Here is a 17,765-nt window from a genome sequence, read left to right as displayed (position 1 = left end):
AACAGTAAACAAAGAGGGTAGCATATTTCAACCCTGCAGGCGCTACACAAAACGTTGACGAGCTTCTTTTGTTGGCACTCCAATATGTCCCATAAACATCACAATTGGTCCTTTTGTTCGATTAATTCCGTCCATATGTAACAGTATACTTTTAAACCGTCCCCTCGCCCATACCCGGGCGTGAACCAGGGACCTTCTGCACACAACAGTCACCCACAAAGCGTCGTTACCCATCACTCCACAAAAGCCACAGCAGGGGGAAACACTACTTCAAGGTCTCAGAGCAAGTGACATAACCAATTGAAACGCTATTTAGCGCACACCGCTAACTAAGCTAGCCGTTTCACATCCGTTACACTCACCCCCCTTTTGACCTTCCTCCTTTTTCCGCAGCAACCAGTAATCCGGGTCAACAGCATCAATGTAACAGTATAATTTTAAACCGTCCCCTCGCCCACACCCAGGCGTGAACCAGGGACCTTCTGCACACAACGACGACAGTTACCCTCGAAGCATCGTTACCCATCGCTCCACAAGAGCCGCGGCCCTTGCAGAGCAAGGGGAAACACTACTTCAAGGTCTCAGAGCAAGTGACGTAACCGATTGAAACGCTATTTAGCGCACACCGCTAACTAAGCTAGCCGTTTCACATCCGTTACACATATATATCCAAAATGTCCATTTATTTGGCGCGTTTGATCCAGAAAAAAAACAGCTTCCAAATTGCGCAGTCACTTCAAAATGTTTCAAAAGTTGCCTGTAAACTTTGCAAACTACTTTTATAATACAACTTTAGGTATTTTTTAAACATTAATAATCGATCTAATTGAAGACAGGTCTAGCTGTGTTCAATACAGGAAGACAAGATGGCGTAGCAGTAAGACGTCTAGTCGTGTCCCTTTGTATATATCGTTTTTTTCGTTTTGACACATTTTTCTTCGCATATCTTTTAAAACATTTTGCTAAACCTCAACTTCTAAATACTCTCCTGCAACCCACCTCACCCAATGTAGCTATTTCTCCTAAAGTATTTATATTTACTTCGGATCCGGAACCCCTCGACTGAAGCTAGCCAGCTAACTACCAGTTATCAGTCAGCAAAACATTGCTAGTGTTCTTCAGCTAACCGGTCATCAGCTAACCTTTAGCTCGGAAAGCTCTCGCCAGTTCGAACAACGCGACTCTAACCAGAGCATAACGGACCTATTTTTTTATCTTTTATTTTTTTTAATCCCCGGATTCCCACCGCAAACGGAACATCTTCAGCTGGATCTTCACAACTAGCTATCTAGCTAACCGCAACCCTGGATGATTACTCCTGGCTAGTGTTTCCACCCACTTAGCTTGAAGATAGCCCGGCCAGAGCCCTTGTGCTACCACCGTAGCATTCTCCTGGGCTACAGTATCCGGACCCACGACTGGTCTATTGATGTCACCGCATGAAGAGGAAAAAACAGACTCACCCCATCGCGACGTCCCCCAAAGGCTAACTCTCTAGCCCTTGCTATGTCCTTGCTTGCTAATTCGGCCTGCTAACTGCTAGCTTGTTTAGCCCCGGTCCGCTAACTGCTACCTTGTTTAGCCCCGGCCTACTAACTGTTAGCTTGTTAGCACAGGCCTGCTAACCGTTTGAATCGCTGCGTCCCAAACACTCACTGGACCCATATTTACTTTCTATCTCTTTCGATTTTTAATTTGTTTATACGTTCCGGTAACCTGCCTCACCCAGTGTGATACGGAATCGCTATTATTTTTAATTTTTAGAACACACTCAAGAACCTCCAGAAGCTAACTAGCTACAAGCTATTTAGTCATTGTTAGTTTTTTTAACCTGGATAACACTCGCCAGTCCAGCTTCCCTGCCCCATCCACCGCTGCCCCCTGGACACTGATCACTTGGCTACATAGCTGATGCATGCTGGACTGTCCATTAATCACGGTACTCCATTCTGCTTGTTTATGTTTTATCTGTCGGCCCCAGCCGCACTCAGGCTCTGTGTGTAGTTAATCCGACCCTCCCTCTGCCTAGTTAACGCCATTTTACCTGCTGTTGTTGTGCTAGCTGATTATCTGTTGTTGTCTCACCTACTGTTTTAGCTAGCTCTCCCAATTCAACACCTGTGATTACTGTATGCCTCGCTGTATGTCTCTCTCAAATGTCAATATGCCTTGTATACTGTTGTTCAGGTTAGTTATCATTGTTTTAGTTTACAATGGAGCCCCTAGTTCCACTCTTCATACCCCTGATACCTCCTTTGTCCCACCTCCCACACATGCGGTGACCTCACCCATTACAACCAGCATGTCCAGAGATACAACCTCTCTCATCATCACCCAGTGCCTGGGCTTACCTCCGCTGTACCCGCACCCCACCATACCCCTGTCTGCACATTATGCCCTGAATATATTCTACCATGCCCAGAAACCTGCTCCTCTTATTCTCTGTCCCCAACGCTCTAGGTGACCAGTTTTGATAGCCTTTAGCCGCACCCTCATACTACTCCTTCTCTGTTCCGCGGGTGATGTGGAGGTAAACCCAGGCCCTGCATGTCCCCAGGCACCCTCATTTGTTGACTTCTGTGATCGAAAAAGCCTTGGTTTCATGCATGTCAACATCAGAAGCCTCCTCCCTAAGTTTGTTTTACTCACTGCTTTAGCACACTCTGCTAACCCTGATGTCCTTGCCGTGTCTGAATCCTGGTTCAGGAAGGCCACCAAAAATTCGGAGATTTCCATACCCAACTATAACATCTTCCGTCAAGATAGAACTGCCAAAGGGGGAGGAGTTGCAGTCTACTGCAGAGATAGCCTGCAAAGTAATGTCATACTTTCCAGGTCCATACCCAAACAGTTCGAACTACTCATTTTGAAAATGACTCTCTCCAGAAATAAGTCTCTCACTGTTGCAGCCTGCTACCGACCCCCCTCCCCCTCAGCTCCCAGCTGTGCCCTGGACACCATTTGTGAATTGATCGCCCCCCATCTAGCTTCAGAGTTTGTTCTGTTAGGTGACCTAAACTGGGATATGCTTAACACCCCGGCAGTCCTACAATCTAAGCTAGATGCCCTCAATCTCACACAAATCATCAAGGAACCCATCAGGTACAACCCTAACTCTGTAAACAAGGGCACCCTCATAGACGTCATCCTGACCAACTGGCCCTCCAAATACACCTCCGCTGTCTTCAACCAGGATCTCCGCGATCACTGCCTCATTGCCTGTATCCGCTACGGAGCCGCAGTCAAACGACCACCCCTCATCACTGTCAAACTCTCCCTTAAACACTTCTGTGAGCAGGCCTTTCTAATCGACCTGGCCCGGGTATCCTGGAAGGACATTGACCTCATCCTGTCAGTTGAGGATGCCTGGTCATTCTTTAAAAGTAACTTCCTCACCATTTTAGATAAGCATGCTCCGTTCAAAAAATGCAGAACTAAGAACAGATACAGCCCTTGGTTCACTCCAGACCTGACTGCCCTCGACCAGCACAAAAACATCCTGTGGCGGACTGCAATAGCATCGAATAGTCCCCGCGATATGCAACTGTTCAGGGAAGTCAGGAACCAATACACGCAGTCAGTCAGGAAAGCTAAGGCCAGCTTCTTCAGGCAGAAGTTTGCATCCTGTAGCTCCAACTCCAAAAAGTTCTGGGACACTGTGAAGTCCATGGAGAACAAGAGCACCTCCTCCCAGCTGCCCACTGCACTGAGGCTAGGTAACACGGTCACCACCGATAAATCCATGATTATCGAGAACTTCAACAAGCATTTCTCAACGGCTGGCCATGCCTTCCGCCTGGCTACTCCAACCTCGGCCAACAGCTCCCCCCCCCCCCCCCCCCCGCAGCTACTCGCCCAAGCCTCTCCAGGTTCTCCTTTACCCAAATCCAGATAGCAGATGTTCTGAAAGAGCTGCAAAACCTGGACCCGTACAAATCAGCTGGGCTTGACAATCTGAACCCTCTATTTCTGAAATTATCCGCCGCCATTGTCGCAACCCCTATTACCAGCATGTTCAACCTCTCTTTCATATCGTCTGAGATCCCCAAGGATTGGAAAGCTGCCGCAGTCATCCCCCTCTTCAAAGGGGGAGACACCCTGGACCCAAACTGTTATAGACCTATATCCATCCTGCCCCTGCCTATCTAATGTCTTCGAAAGCAAAGTCAACAAACAGGTTACTGACCATCTCGAATCCCACCGTACCTTCTCCGCTGTGCAATCTGGTTTCCGAGCCGGTCACTGGTGCACCTCAGCCACGCTCAAGGTACTAAACGATATCAGAACTGCCATCGATAAAAGACAGTACTGTGCAGCCGTCTTCATCGACCTTGCCAAGGCTTGACTCTGTCAATCACCATATTCTTATCGGCAGACTCAGTAGCCTCGGTTTTTCGGATGACTGCCTTGCCTGGTTCACCAATGACTTTGCAGACAGAGTTCAGTGTGTCAAATCGGAGGGCATGCTGTCTGGTCCTCTGGCAGTCTCTATGGGGGTGCCACAGGGTTCAATTCTCGGACCGACTCTTTTCTCTGATATATCAATGATGTTGCTCTTGCTGCGGGCGATTCCCTGATCCACCTCTACGCAGACGACACCATTCTATATACTTCCGGCCCGTCCTTGGACACTGTGCTATCTAACCAAGCTACTTTTCAAGTCTTGCGCAACACTCAACAGTGTTACGCAGTTCCTAGATGGCCATACTTCTCCATTGCACAAAGGAATAACCTCAACCAAATTCCAAAGACTGGTGACATCCAGTGGAAGCGGTAGGAACTGAAAACAAGTTCCTAAGAAATATTGTTTCCCAATGAGAATCCAATGAACAGACAGAAACCTAAAAAAACAACAAATATCTGAACGGTTAGTCCCCGGGGTTTTGCCTGCTACATAAGTTCAGTTATACTCACAGACATGATTCATACAGTTTTTGAAACTTCAGAGTGTTTTCTATCAAAATCTAATAATAATATGCATATCTTATATTCTTGGCATGAGTAGCAGGAAGTTGAATTTTGGCATACTATTTATCCAAAAGTGAAAATGCTGCCCCCTAAACCTTAAAACTCAGAAAAAAAAGAAACGTAAACTATTTATTTTCAGCAAACTTAACATGTGTAAATATTTGTATGAACATAAGATTCAACAATTGAGACATAAACCGAACAAGTTCCACAGACATGTGACTAACCGAAATGGAATAATTTGTCCCTGAACAAGGAGGGGGGGGTCAAAATCAAAAGTAACAGTATCTGGTGTGGCCACAGTACTGCAGTGCATCTCCTCCTCATGGACTGCACCAGATTTGCCAGTTTTTGCTGTGAGATGTTACCCCACTCTTCCACCAAGACCTGCAAGTTCCTGGACATTTCTGAGGGGAATGGCCCTAGCCCTCACCCTCTGGTTCCAGACGTGCTCATTGGGATTGAGATCCGGGCTCTTCGCTGGCCATGGCAGAACACTGACATTCCTGTCTTGCAGGAAATCACGCACAGAACGAGCAGTATGGCTGGTGGCATTGTCATGTCAGGATGAGCCTGCAGGAAGGATACCACACGAGGGAGGAGGATATCTTCCCTGTAACGCATTCTGTTGAAATTGCCTGCAATGACAACAAGCTCTGTCCGATGATGCTGTGAGACACCGCCCCAGACCATGACTGACCCTCCACCTCCAAATTGCTCCCGCTCCACAGTACAGGTCTCGGTGTAACGCTCATTCCCATGACGATAAACGTGAATCCGACCATCACCCCTGGTGAGACAAACCCGCGACTCGTCAGTGAAGAGCACTTTCTGCTAGTCCTGTCTGGTCCAGCGACGGTGGGTTTGTGCCCATAGGTGACGTTGTTGCCGGTGATGTCTGGTGAGAGCCTGCCTTACAACAGGCCTACAAGCCCTCAGTCCAGCCCCTCTCAGCCTATTGCAGACAGTCTGAGCACTGATGGAGGGATTGTGCGTTCCTGGTGTAACTCGGGCAGTTGTTGTTGCCATCCTGTACCTGTCCCGCAGGTGTGAGTTTCGGATGTACCGATGCTGTGCAGGTGTTGTTACACGTGGTCCGCCACTGTGGAAGATCAGCTGCCCATCCTGTCTCCCTGTAGTGCTGTCTTAAGTTTCTCACAGTATGGACATTGCAATTTATTGCCCTGGCCACATCTGTAGTCCTCATGCCTCTTTGCAGCATGCCTAAGGCACATTCTTTCTTTTGCTGTTTTTCAGAGTCAGTAGTGTCCTAAGTTTTCATAACTGTGACCTTAATTGCCTACCATCTGTAAACTGTTTGTCTTAACGACCATTCCACATGTGCATGTTCATTAATTATTTATGGTTTATTGAACAAGCATGGGAAACTGTTTAAATTCTTTGAAATGAAGATCTGTGAAGTTATTTGGATTTTTACGAACTCTCTTTGGAAGACAGGGTCCTGAAAAAGGGACATTTCTTTTTTTTGCTTTTTAGAATGCAAATGTTTTATTATGGATTTTCGAAAAGGGGGGATTTCATCAACCATTTCACAATCCATTCTCATTGTCTGTTCCATTCTCCAGGGGTAATCCTAAAACTCGGGTCCTCAGCCAAACCGGTTTGGTACACAGTGGGGGTAATCAGACAGTCTAGGTCACAACGGGTAATCACACAGATATTTCTCTCTTGTCACACTCTTCATAACACACGGTTCCCTCTCCGTTCTCTGCCCCTTTGTGCAGGCCGCTTCCTCTTTTTTATCCCCAAGCACTCCCTGGCTTAATCATAACTGGCATGCAGATCAGTAGAAATGGTAAGATAAATTGGCATTCCACATGAGAAAGGTTACCGACTCCTCGTGTAGCCTATTACCAGCAACTTCAGGAGAGTAATGTCAGAATCTGCAAAAGCCAGTATGGTCAGGTTTTTTTTTTTTTCCCCTTTTGGTTATCTTGATATCTGAATAACTCTTTTTTTTTTGGTCTTATTTCATCAAACAGTGCGCTTAAAGCATCAGTTAAGCTCAATGCATATAGTTGATTTTTATTAAAACACACAGGGTTGTTGTGAAGGTAACTGAAATATATTATCAGCAGAGTGTAGGTGTTGTTGTCTTCCTTCACAAGCTAGAGGTGCCTCGTCAGGAAGTCCAGGACCCAGTTGCACAGGGCGGGGTTCAGAGACCCAGGTCCCGAGCTTAATGATGATCTTGGAGGGTACTATATATGGAAAATACATGTTTAAAACTTTGACCAATCGATTGGTCGAAAGAACAGACTTTCGGTCGACAAAGATCTTTTTTAGTTGGGGACAGCCCTGTTCCTGGCCTCTAACCTCTGCCCTGTCTGGTTGTCCTGGCAGCCCTGTGTGTGACGATGCCGGATGTGGAAGCAGAGAGCAGCACCCAGCCGGAGGCCATGGAGGAGGAAGAGCCTCTCTTCAGTAACCTGGACCTCTTCCTCTTCACCCTCATTGCCGGCCTCATCATCTACTGGTTCATGTCCCGCAAGAAGGCCGAGCCCATCCCCGAGTTCAAGCAGCTCGACCAACCGTGAGTACCGCTCGTTATGTGCTAAATGCACACCACGTGCTTGCTGTACATCTCTCACCAAACCCACCTAGTATTGGTGTTGAAATAAGTCACAAGGGCCTAAACATAGTGTTAAGAGCACAATTACAGTAGTATTACTGTATTACTCCTAGAATTAGAATACAAGAATGGGCATGAACCTTCTTATGATGGTCCAAAGGTCAGCCATGTTGGTCAGGGAGTTGGTCAATCATGGTTTACCAGTGCTGTGAAAAGATAGTGTAAAACAATGAATGTGTAGTATTTACAGTTGAAGTTGGAAGTTTACATACACCTTAGCCAAATACATTTAAACTCAGTTTTTTACAATTAGTATTTGGTAGCATTGCCTTTAAATTGTTTAACTTGGGTCAAATGTTTCGGGTGCCTTCCACAAACTTCCAACAATAAGTTCCCACAATTCCTCCTGACAGAGCTGGTGTAACTGAGTCCGGTTTGTGCCTCCTTGCTCGCACATGCTTTTTCAGTTCTGCCCACAAATGTTGTATAGGATTGATGTCAGGGCTTTGTGATGGCCACTCCAATAGAACAGGCCTGCAAGCCCTCAGTCCAGCCTCGCTCAGCCTATTGCGGACAGTTTTCATAACTGTGACCTTAATTGCCTACCGTCTGTAAGCTGTTAGTGTCTTAATGAACGTTCCACGGGTGCATGTTCATGAATTGTTTATGGTTCATTGAACAAGGATGGGAAACGGTGTTTAAACCCTTTTCAATGAAGATCTGCAAAGTTATTTGGATTTATTTGGATTTTTACGAATTATCTTTGAAAGACAGGGTCCTGAAAAAGGGACTTTTCTTTTTCTGCTGAGTTTATGAATCGGTTGTTAGCAAGTTTTTGATTTCATTAACCTTACTTCTAAGGATATGTATATTAATATATGTGCTATTTTCAGCCCTTTCCTGGGAAGGGGATGTTGTTGTGAAGGTAACTAAAATAAATGATCAGCAGAGTGTAGGTGTTGTTGCCTACCTTCACAACCTAGAGGTGGCCCGTCAGGAAGTCCAGGACCCAGTTGCACAGTGCGGGGTTCAGAGACCCAGGCCCCGAGCTTCATGATGATCTTGGAGGGTACTATGGAGATGAAGGCTGTCCTGTAGTCAATGAACAGCATTCTTACATCGGTATTCGTCTTATCCAGGTGGGATAGGGCAGTGCGATGGCGATTGCGTCATCCGTGGATCTATTGGGGTGTTATGCAAATTGAACTGGGTCTAGGGTGTCTAGTAAGGTGGAGCTGATACGATCCTTCACTAGCCTCTCAATGCACTTCATGATGACAGAAGTGAATGCTATGGGGGGATAGTCATTTAGTTCAGTTACCTTAGCTTTCTTTGGTACAGGAACAATGGTGTACATCTTGATGCAAGTGGGGACAACAGACTGGGATAGGGAGAGATTTGAATGTGTTTGTGCAGGCTCTGAGGATGCAGCTAGAGATGCTGTCTGGTCCAGCAGCCCTGTGAGGGTTAAGACACAAATGTCTTATTCCCGTCGGCCACGGAGAACGAGAGCTCGCAGTCCACAGGAGCTATGGTGGCCTGCACTGTTTCTCTCAAAGCGGGTGTAGGTGTTTAGCTTGTCCTGGAGCAAGACGTTGGTGTCAGCGATGTGGCTGGCTTTCTTTATAATCCGCGATTGTCTGGAGTCCCTGCCACATATGTCTCGTGTCTAAGCCATTGATTTGCGACTCCACTTTGTCTCTGGATCTGACGTTTTGCCTGTTTGGTGGCTGGACTGTTTTGTGGTATGACTGGACTGTTTAAACTCAACCATAATCCCAGTCACCTTGCCGTGGTTAAATGCTGTGGTTAATGCTTTGAGTTTTGCGTGAATGCTGCCATCTATCCACAGTTTTTGGTTTGGATAGGTTTTAATCGTCAGTGGGAACAACATCCCCTATACACGTTGTAAACAAGTTGAAATGTAACAAGTACTGATATTGCATCATGTAATTCTGTAGCATTCACAACTTTCCAAGAAAACAAAATCAGACATTTATGTTCTGTTTACAATGCTATCGGAAAGTATTCAGACCTTGACTTTTTACACATTTTGTTACGTTACAACCTTATTCTAAAATTGATTAAAAAAAAAAAATGCCTTCACATTTATTAAAAATAAAAAGCTGATATCACATTTTCATAATAATTCAGACTCTTTACTCAGTACTTTATTGAAGCACCAATTAGTCTCAGGTCTTCTTGGGTATGACACTACAATCTTGGCACATCTGTATTTGGGGGGTTTATCCCATTCTTCTCTACAGATCCTCTCAAGCTCTGTCATGTTGGAGGGGGAGCGTCGCTGCACGTCTATTTTATTTGTATTTTTTAGCTGTTTTTCTACCCAATTTCGTTGTATCCAATTGGTAGGTACAGTCTTGTCTCATCGCTGCAACTCCTGTATGTACTCGGGAGATGCGAAGGTTGAGAGCTATGCGTTCTCCAAAACACGACCCAACCAAGCCGCACTGCTTCTTGACACAATGCTTGCTTAACCTGGAAGCCAAAGTGTCGGAGGAAACACTGTGCACCTGGCAAACGTGTCAGCGTGCGTTGCGCCTGGTCCACCATGAGTCACTCGAGCCTGATGGGACAAGGCCATCCCTGCTGGCCGAACACTCCCCTAACCCGGATGTCGCTGGGCCAATTGTATGCTGCCCAGCATACACTGCAATGCAGTGCCTTAGACCACTGGGCTACTCAGGTGACAATAGCTGTGCAGGGCCTCCCATCTCCAGAGAGGTTCGAGCAGGTTCAAGTCTGGGCTCTGGCTGGGCCACTCAAGGACATTCAGAAACTTGTCCCGAAGCCACTCTTGCGTTGCTTTGGCTGTACGCTTAGGGTCGTTGCCCTGTTGGAAGGTGAACCTTTGCCCCAGTCTGAGGTTCTGAGTGCTCTGGAGCAGGCAAAGATCACATTGTATTTTGCTCCATTCATCTTTCCCTCAATCCTGACTAGTCTCCCAGTCCCTGCCACCACTGTGCTTCACCATAGGTATGGTGCCAGGTTTCCTTCAGACGTGACGCTTGTTTCTCTTGTTTCGGAGAGTCATTCAGGTGCATTTTTGCACACGCCAAGCGGGCTTTCACGTGTCTTTTACTGAGGAGTGGCTTCCATCTGGCCACTCTACCATAAAAGCCTGATTTGGTGGAGTGCTGCAGAGATGGTTGTCCTTCTGGAAGGTTCTCCCATTTCCACAGAGGAACTCTGGAGCTCTGTCAGTGACCATCGGATTCTTGGTCACCTCCCTGACCAAGGCCCTTCTCCCCCGATTGCTCAGTTTGGCCAGGCGGCCAGCTCTAGGAAGAATCTGGGTGGTTCCTAACTTCTTCCATTTAAAACTGATGGAGGCCACTGTGATGTTGGGGACCTTCAATGCTGCAGAAATGTTTTGGTGCCCTTCCCCAGATCTGTGCCGAGACATAATCCTTTCTCAGAGCTCTACGGACCTCATGGCTTGTTATTTGATCTGACGTGCGCTTTCAACACTGGGACCTTATATAGACAGGTGTATGCCTTACCAAATCATGTCCAATCAATAGAATTTACCAAAGGTGGACTCAAGAAGTTGTAGAAACATCTCATGGATGATCAATGGGAACAGGATGCACCGGAGCTCAATTTCAAGTCTCCTATCAAAGTGTCTGAATACTGATGTAAATAAGGTTTGTTTTATTTTGAATAAATTTGCTAAAATTTCTAAACCTGTTTAAGCTTCGTTATTATGGGGTACTTGTGTGTAGATTTAGGGAAAAAATATATTTAATGCATTTTAGGATAATCGTGTAACGTAACCACGTTTGTAAAAGAGAAGGGGTCTGAATACTTTCCGAATAATATTGTATATTTTAGAGCCGTGTTTCCCGAACTCAGTCCTCAGGGTCCAAAGGGGTGCACGTTTTGGTTTTTTCCTTAACACTACACAGCTGTTTCAAATCAAAGCTTGATGGTTAGTTGATTATTTTAATCAGCTGTGTAGTGCTAGGGCAAAAACCAAAATGTCCACCCCTTGGTGTCCCGAGGACAGAGTTTGGGAAACACTGTTTTAGATGCTATTTGTACAGAAAATGTGTATAAAACCTGTGTAAATTGTAGGACAATATGTTAGGTTGACTATAATTCCATCATACAGTTTGATACATCACATGCCTTAATTTTCCTGAGTTATTAAAAAGCAGGAAATGCATCACCTATGCCTTTACTGCCATTAATTCCAATTAGACTGGTTTTGGATTTCTCCCTGACCATTTTGGCTGCCAATATGTCACTTTGAGGGTTTATGGCATAGCCCCTCTAGTAATTTCAAAGGATCGCTACAGTGCTACTGCAATATTACTATTGTCTTTCTGGGCCAAACTAAATCATTGTCTGCTTGTTGTTCCTTTTGTTACCTAATACTTGTATGTTTGGGTTTAGGGTTGGAGGCACACAATGCATCATGGTTTAGAGATCAGTTTACAAAGGCACACCTCATTCGTATCGTGGCAAGGAAACAAATCATGAAGCGGCTTACATTTCAACATTTACATGTTAAAAACGAACATTATTTTGTCATCCAGAGTCACATTTATTTTCCAAGCTATAGCACACAATTTTACAGACAGCAGGTTTTTAAAGGACCAACTTGTTTGTTCTGCTTCGTGTTTTCATTTTTGTCATGCCCACCCCAAAAAATCACAATACTGGTATCGTCAAAGCCCTACAGTTTACAGTGCTGGTGTGTATTTGCTGAGGGAGGGGCTATAATGTAGCTTACATACCATAATTTGGACTTAAATACACATTGCTGTAATGGTAGTCCTATTTTTGCATTGATTAAGCTGCTGTTTGGCAAAGTTAAACCCTCGCCTTGTTCACTGTATTGTTACTGTTGTTCACGAAAGAGGACATTAATAATTTCTCTGTGTTCATACACCTCAGTGGTCTAAAGTTGAGTGTAGTCCATAGTGTGAATGCAAAAAATAATGGAAGTGATTGGCAGTGCACTTATTACCTCTAATTAGGTAATAAGTCAGTGCAATCACATTTTATTGATACAAGTAGAGGTGAAGGGTAAGCCAAAACTACCTCCTTCAGAGTGCACCCACAGCCTCGCACGCCTGGGGAATTTACTAAATGTTCCAGCCGGGCCCAGTAGTGACCTTTGTTTTCTTTTCCTGGCCCCTCCACCTCTCCGTGAGTAGCTTCTCCTGTGCTGTCATGCTTTCCCCGCCTTCCACGCACTTATCTTATCAGTGACTGAGGTTTGGCCTGAGCTTTGCTCACAGCTCAGCAGATAGGTCAATGTGAAAGTTGGTACCAAGAATCTGGACTTAGTCAATGAATTTCATTCAAAGAAACTCACAAGCATCGCATGTGAGCCAAGTCTACTGCTTGTGCTTTCATCGTTGTTTTTTCATGTCTTCTGAGAACCTCTGACCGCCCCCTGGCACCAAGTGACGTAAACAGATTCTTCTCCATTCAAGGATTTTGTGGTTCAATCAGTTGATAGCTGTTTAATTCTGTATGGTTATGTTTGAATGGAATGCCCCGGCTTGAGGACAAAAGCATATTTCCCATTTCTATCGGCGACTCACACTGCTCCTTGTTGTGAATGATTAGCATTCCTGAACTATATTACATTTTTGGGAAGATTTTTATAAACTATACAAAACATACAAACGACAACATCATACAAACATTAACGACATCACACCTGCCCAGACCAGGGTGTCTGTGGGTCCTTAAAGTCTTAAGGCTTTTAATTTAGATCAATTATTTTAATTTTTAAATACATTTTTAAAAGGTCTTAAATAAAGTAGACTGGGATATTGACTACTTTTTATTACGTTCCATTTGCGTTGAACAGAGGTGATGTAAAGAATGGGTGATAGGATTGTGATTTGTGATTTACTTCAATGGAAGGAACTCATTTTAGCTTGAGTCACACGCAGAGCGGAACCACACTAACACGGAACCCAAACCGGCTGCGCGCGTGCGCCAACGTGCATAAATGTATTTTGTCCCCCCACACCAAACGTGATCACGACACGCAGATTAAAATATCAAAACAAACTCTGAACAAATTATATTAATTTGGGAACTGGTCGAAAAGCATTAAACATTTATGGCAATTTAGCTAGTTTGCTTGCATTTGCTAGATAAGTTGTCCTATTTAGCTAGCTTTCTGTTGCTAGCTAATTTGTCCTGGGATTATAAACATTAAGTTGTTATTTTACCTGAAATGCACAAGGCCCTCTACTCCGCCAATTAATCTACACACAAAATGGTAAACCAAATCGTTTCTAGTCATCTCTCTTCCTTCCAGGCTTTTTCTTCTCTTGACTTTATATTGCAATTGGCAACTTTCATAAATTAGGTGCATTACCGCCACTGACCTCGTTCGTCTTTCAGTCACCCACATGGGTATAACCAATGAGGAGATGGCACATGGGTACCTGCTTCTATAAACCAATGAGGAGATGGGAGAGGTGACAGGACTTGCAGCGCGATCTGCATTACAAATAGAACTGACTTCTATTTTAGCACTTGGCAACGAAGACACAGTGAGTCACTCATGACTGTTGGCATATTTTCTTTCAACACGGCATGTGCATTAATCTGTTAGCTAGCAGAGATTGGCTGTGGTGAAGTGGTAACGGAAGTCGACATGAAACTACGGTAGACGACTAACGTTACAGGCTGACTACACCACTCACATTGCTCTCAACCCCTGGAACAGTCGTTTTGACACAAACAGCTCAGCAAGATCAGCTCATCTTGGGTCAAACTGTGGTTCTTCACGGTTGTCTCCAGGACTTTCAGCCCCTTTTTGACCAAGTACCAGATTGACGAGCCAGTGATGCCACTCCACTACAAAGAGTTGATAATGGTAATGATTTATATTATAGCAGTGCACAATTTTTGATATTGCTGTTTTGATTAAATCTCTTGTCACTGATTTTACTGTTGATGATATGCTTATGATAGAGGTGATGATAAAGATAAGAGAGTTTTGGAAATATACATGTATTTAATGATGAATGTGGTTAAAATGGTATTTGCATTACATTTAGAGTTTTCCTGTTGGCATAGTCTGCTTAGGCGTTCTGTCAAGAGGGAGCTCCTCCAGGACAGATGATCAGACTGGGTGTCGCTGACCAAAATAATTGGGCCCACCCGAAGGAAGTTGACGTAGGCTTGGGTGCCGAGTCAGTCCTCAAGGTAATGTGAGAATTTAAAGTATTACTTTCTATCAAATTATGGTGAGGATAGTTTTCTATTGTATTAAGTCATTCAGCGCAAATTACGGCCCACTGTCCTAAAAAAAAAACAGTGTAAGGAGAACTCACTGTCCTAGAGTTTAGGAGGGACTGCATGAAGGCTATGTCAAACATCCAAAAGAAAGTACAGGACAAGAGCCCCCTGAAATACCCCACCATGAGACGGATGGTGTGTTTGGACATATACTCTGACCCAGACTGGTGTCAGGAAAGGATGAGCAGTCTTGTGCATAAGTTTCTGCTCGCAGTTGTCAGGAGATGTCTCTGCTGGTAGTAACAGTTTAATAGAATAGTTCTGGAAGAGGTTTTGTTCTGGATTTATTACCAAATGTATACACAACTATAACTTATGTCTGATGTAATATGATTCATCTAAATAATAGTTTTCACTTATTTCTTTTCAACTGTTTTATTACAGGTGATGTGCGAACTTCCTAACCCTTGAGGACAAAAGTAAGCACTTCCTCTCTTTCCGGCCCACAGAGACGAGGCTGGATGTGTTCCTGCGTGGTTTCCTCAGCCAATCATACCTTGAACTTTGGGGTTTCTGCAAGAAGCTTCTTCTGTCCCATGGGCAGGCAGCTGTCGGGAGAGGCTTCTCCATCAACAAGGAGTTGGAAACCTGTAACATGCAGGAGGGTATAGGGCTGTGGCGGTCACAAAATTGTCAGCCGGTGATTTGTCAAGCAAATAACTGCCGGTTTCACTGTACTTGACCGTTAACATAAACACATTTAGAATCTCCTGGCTTCCCCACACAGCTTAGAAGACATTTTAAAAAGTATAATAAATCCATGTAATATAGCCTATACCTTCACAATGAATCCATTGTTTATTTTAGACAAGTATAAAGAAGCATGATATGAAGAATATTGTGTTTATTTCAGAAGAAAAGAATAGCATACTCTGAGTTGTCCTTATGTTGGGTCCTGATCTAGCTATGCCAAATGGCTGTTGGCTACACTAGTTCATTTAGCAGACATGATATGCTTATAATACTGTGGTGTTATTTTATAGTATGAAGAATACAATTGAACAAAGCTGAATAAAATATAAATCTTTTCTCAATGATTTGAGGGAGTGCGGACATGCGGCTATTCTGTGTGGAGCGGTTAACAAAGAAATAGGTACTCCTATTTGCTTAGTTTAGAGTTATTCTAGTAACTTTAGTTGTTCTACAAACATTGACAACATGTTTTTGTTTTTAATGCATTGTAAGGCTGCATGCTGAGGCTCTAATAATGATTTTTTAAAAGTCACTTGAAAGGCATGTGCTCTGCTTTTGTTTTTTGTGCAGTCTGTACACACCAATAGCCTCATTCACAATTTGACAGCACTGCCTTCATGGCGGCATGCCCTTTGTGGCCGTAATGCACCCTAAAAAAAATCTATGCCTTTTGCAGCCCAAAGTGCTGCGTTGTGCCCTTCTCTCTGAGTGTGCTGCTCAATCCGAAGTGTCTTTAATTCACAAGGTCTCTGTCACGTGATCGGGTCTTTCTCACAGGCTACAAGTGAAGACAGACACATCGGAGATGCAACTGCGCGTGTCCTTGTCCAATTCCGAGATGTATATTGACTATATTATATGAACTGTCCACATTTACTTCTCGGCAGCCAACAAGATGAGTAGGCCTAACGAAACGCAAAATCATTAGCCTATGTCAATCTATCCCCATAGTACAAAAGTCAACCTATTCTGTGCGAGAAATAAATATTCTAAACCGTCTGGGACAGTTGTGGGATGCGCTAGATCCCACATTAATACAACCATTACTAGCATCAAAAAAACATTGTTTATGCAATGTGGCTAACGCAACAGATCAGAACATTTATCTTAAAATGTTGATAAACTATTAGGCTATTTCTTCACATTATAAGCCCACCAATGCACACATGGTAGTAGGCTATAAGCGCAAATGTTCCATTAGCGGAAAACACCATTATCAAAAGTGACTGCAAATGCAATTATGCATGTAATGCTTTTATTATAAAGGTGCATTTTTATGGTGAAAATGATCTTCCCCAAATTTGGAACTCACGCGTTGCTTATATATATATATATATATGCCAGTTAGGCGCTACACCCCTTTTATAAAGTGAATTAATGTGCTAAATTTTAAGAAGTTATTTGGCCAATTTAGTTGTGATTACAAACCTTTATTAAAACCTATAGGCCTATGGGCTAGGCTACATGAGGTGTGCGACTATGATTCGAACAACTCGCTAAAAAAGGCATAGTTTCTTATGCTGGGCTTCATTCACAAGTTATAATATATCATTCACATGATGAGCTAATATTGTCACCCATTGGACTATTCTTGATTTGATCTTGTCTTTACATATATTATTTAGTATATTTGACATTTGTTATGATTTAGAATGGACTATTATCATGCATCTGTATAGAAACGTGCAGCAGGAAAAAAATACATGTCATCTACGCACTTAAATAGTGAATGGAGGACACTTTTCCCTGTGGATTATTTTCATGCCAGCCAGGTAGGCTATACTCCTGTTGTAAATATAAGCAATGTGCTTAATATTAGGAAAGTTGAGAAATAAATATAGTAGGCCTAGCCTATAGAAGCTCATTAGATCCTCTTTTTTTATTAGCGGCCATGTTTTCTACCACTACTGCATAACCTATAGAAATGTTGCGCAACATGAGCTCATGGTCTTTCATGAAGTGTTTGATTTGATTTTCCATTGATGTCAGAGTGACTCCAGGGACAATGGCGTGCTGAGTATCAGGCAGTTAGCAAGTTTGATAGGCTACTAATGACCAGCAGCAGCAACGGCGCTTGGAGAAGCCTAATAACCGTGACTAAACGGACATGTGGAATTTGACTGCCTTCGTGACTCATGACCGCAGGCTTGGCGGTAATACGGTCACCACACCATCCCTAGGAGGGTACAATCATTACCCAAGGACTGGTGTG

General features: G+C 43.9%; 1 protein-coding gene across 2 annotated transcripts in view; it reads left to right on the top strand.

Moving 5' to 3' along the window:
- Window positions 1-17,765, top strand: part of LOC123993126 (NADPH--cytochrome P450 reductase-like) — a 45,799-nt gene that overhangs the window by 1,988 nt on the left and 26,046 nt on the right. Inside the window, exons 1-2 of one of the 2 annotated variants that reach the window (XM_046294942.1) lie at window positions 6,751-6,784; window positions 7,333-7,522. In XM_046294942.1, the coding sequence (XP_046150898.1) occupies window positions 6,766-6,784; window positions 7,333-7,522 (209 nt within the window). In that variant the 5' untranslated portion in view covers window positions 6,751-6,765. Of the gene's footprint in view, window positions 1-6,750; window positions 6,785-7,332; window positions 7,523-17,765 lie in introns of those variants that run through there. The other variant, XM_046294943.1, reaches the window with a different exon arrangement.

This window comes from Oncorhynchus gorbuscha, linkage group LG13 (assembly GCF_021184085.1).
Source record: "Oncorhynchus gorbuscha isolate QuinsamMale2020 ecotype Even-year linkage group LG13, OgorEven_v1.0, whole genome shotgun sequence".
NCBI lineage: Eukaryota > Metazoa > Chordata > Actinopteri > Salmoniformes > Salmonidae > Oncorhynchus > Oncorhynchus gorbuscha.
Note: the sequence above shows the minus strand (reverse complement) of the source record. Positions and strands in the feature narration are given on the sequence as shown.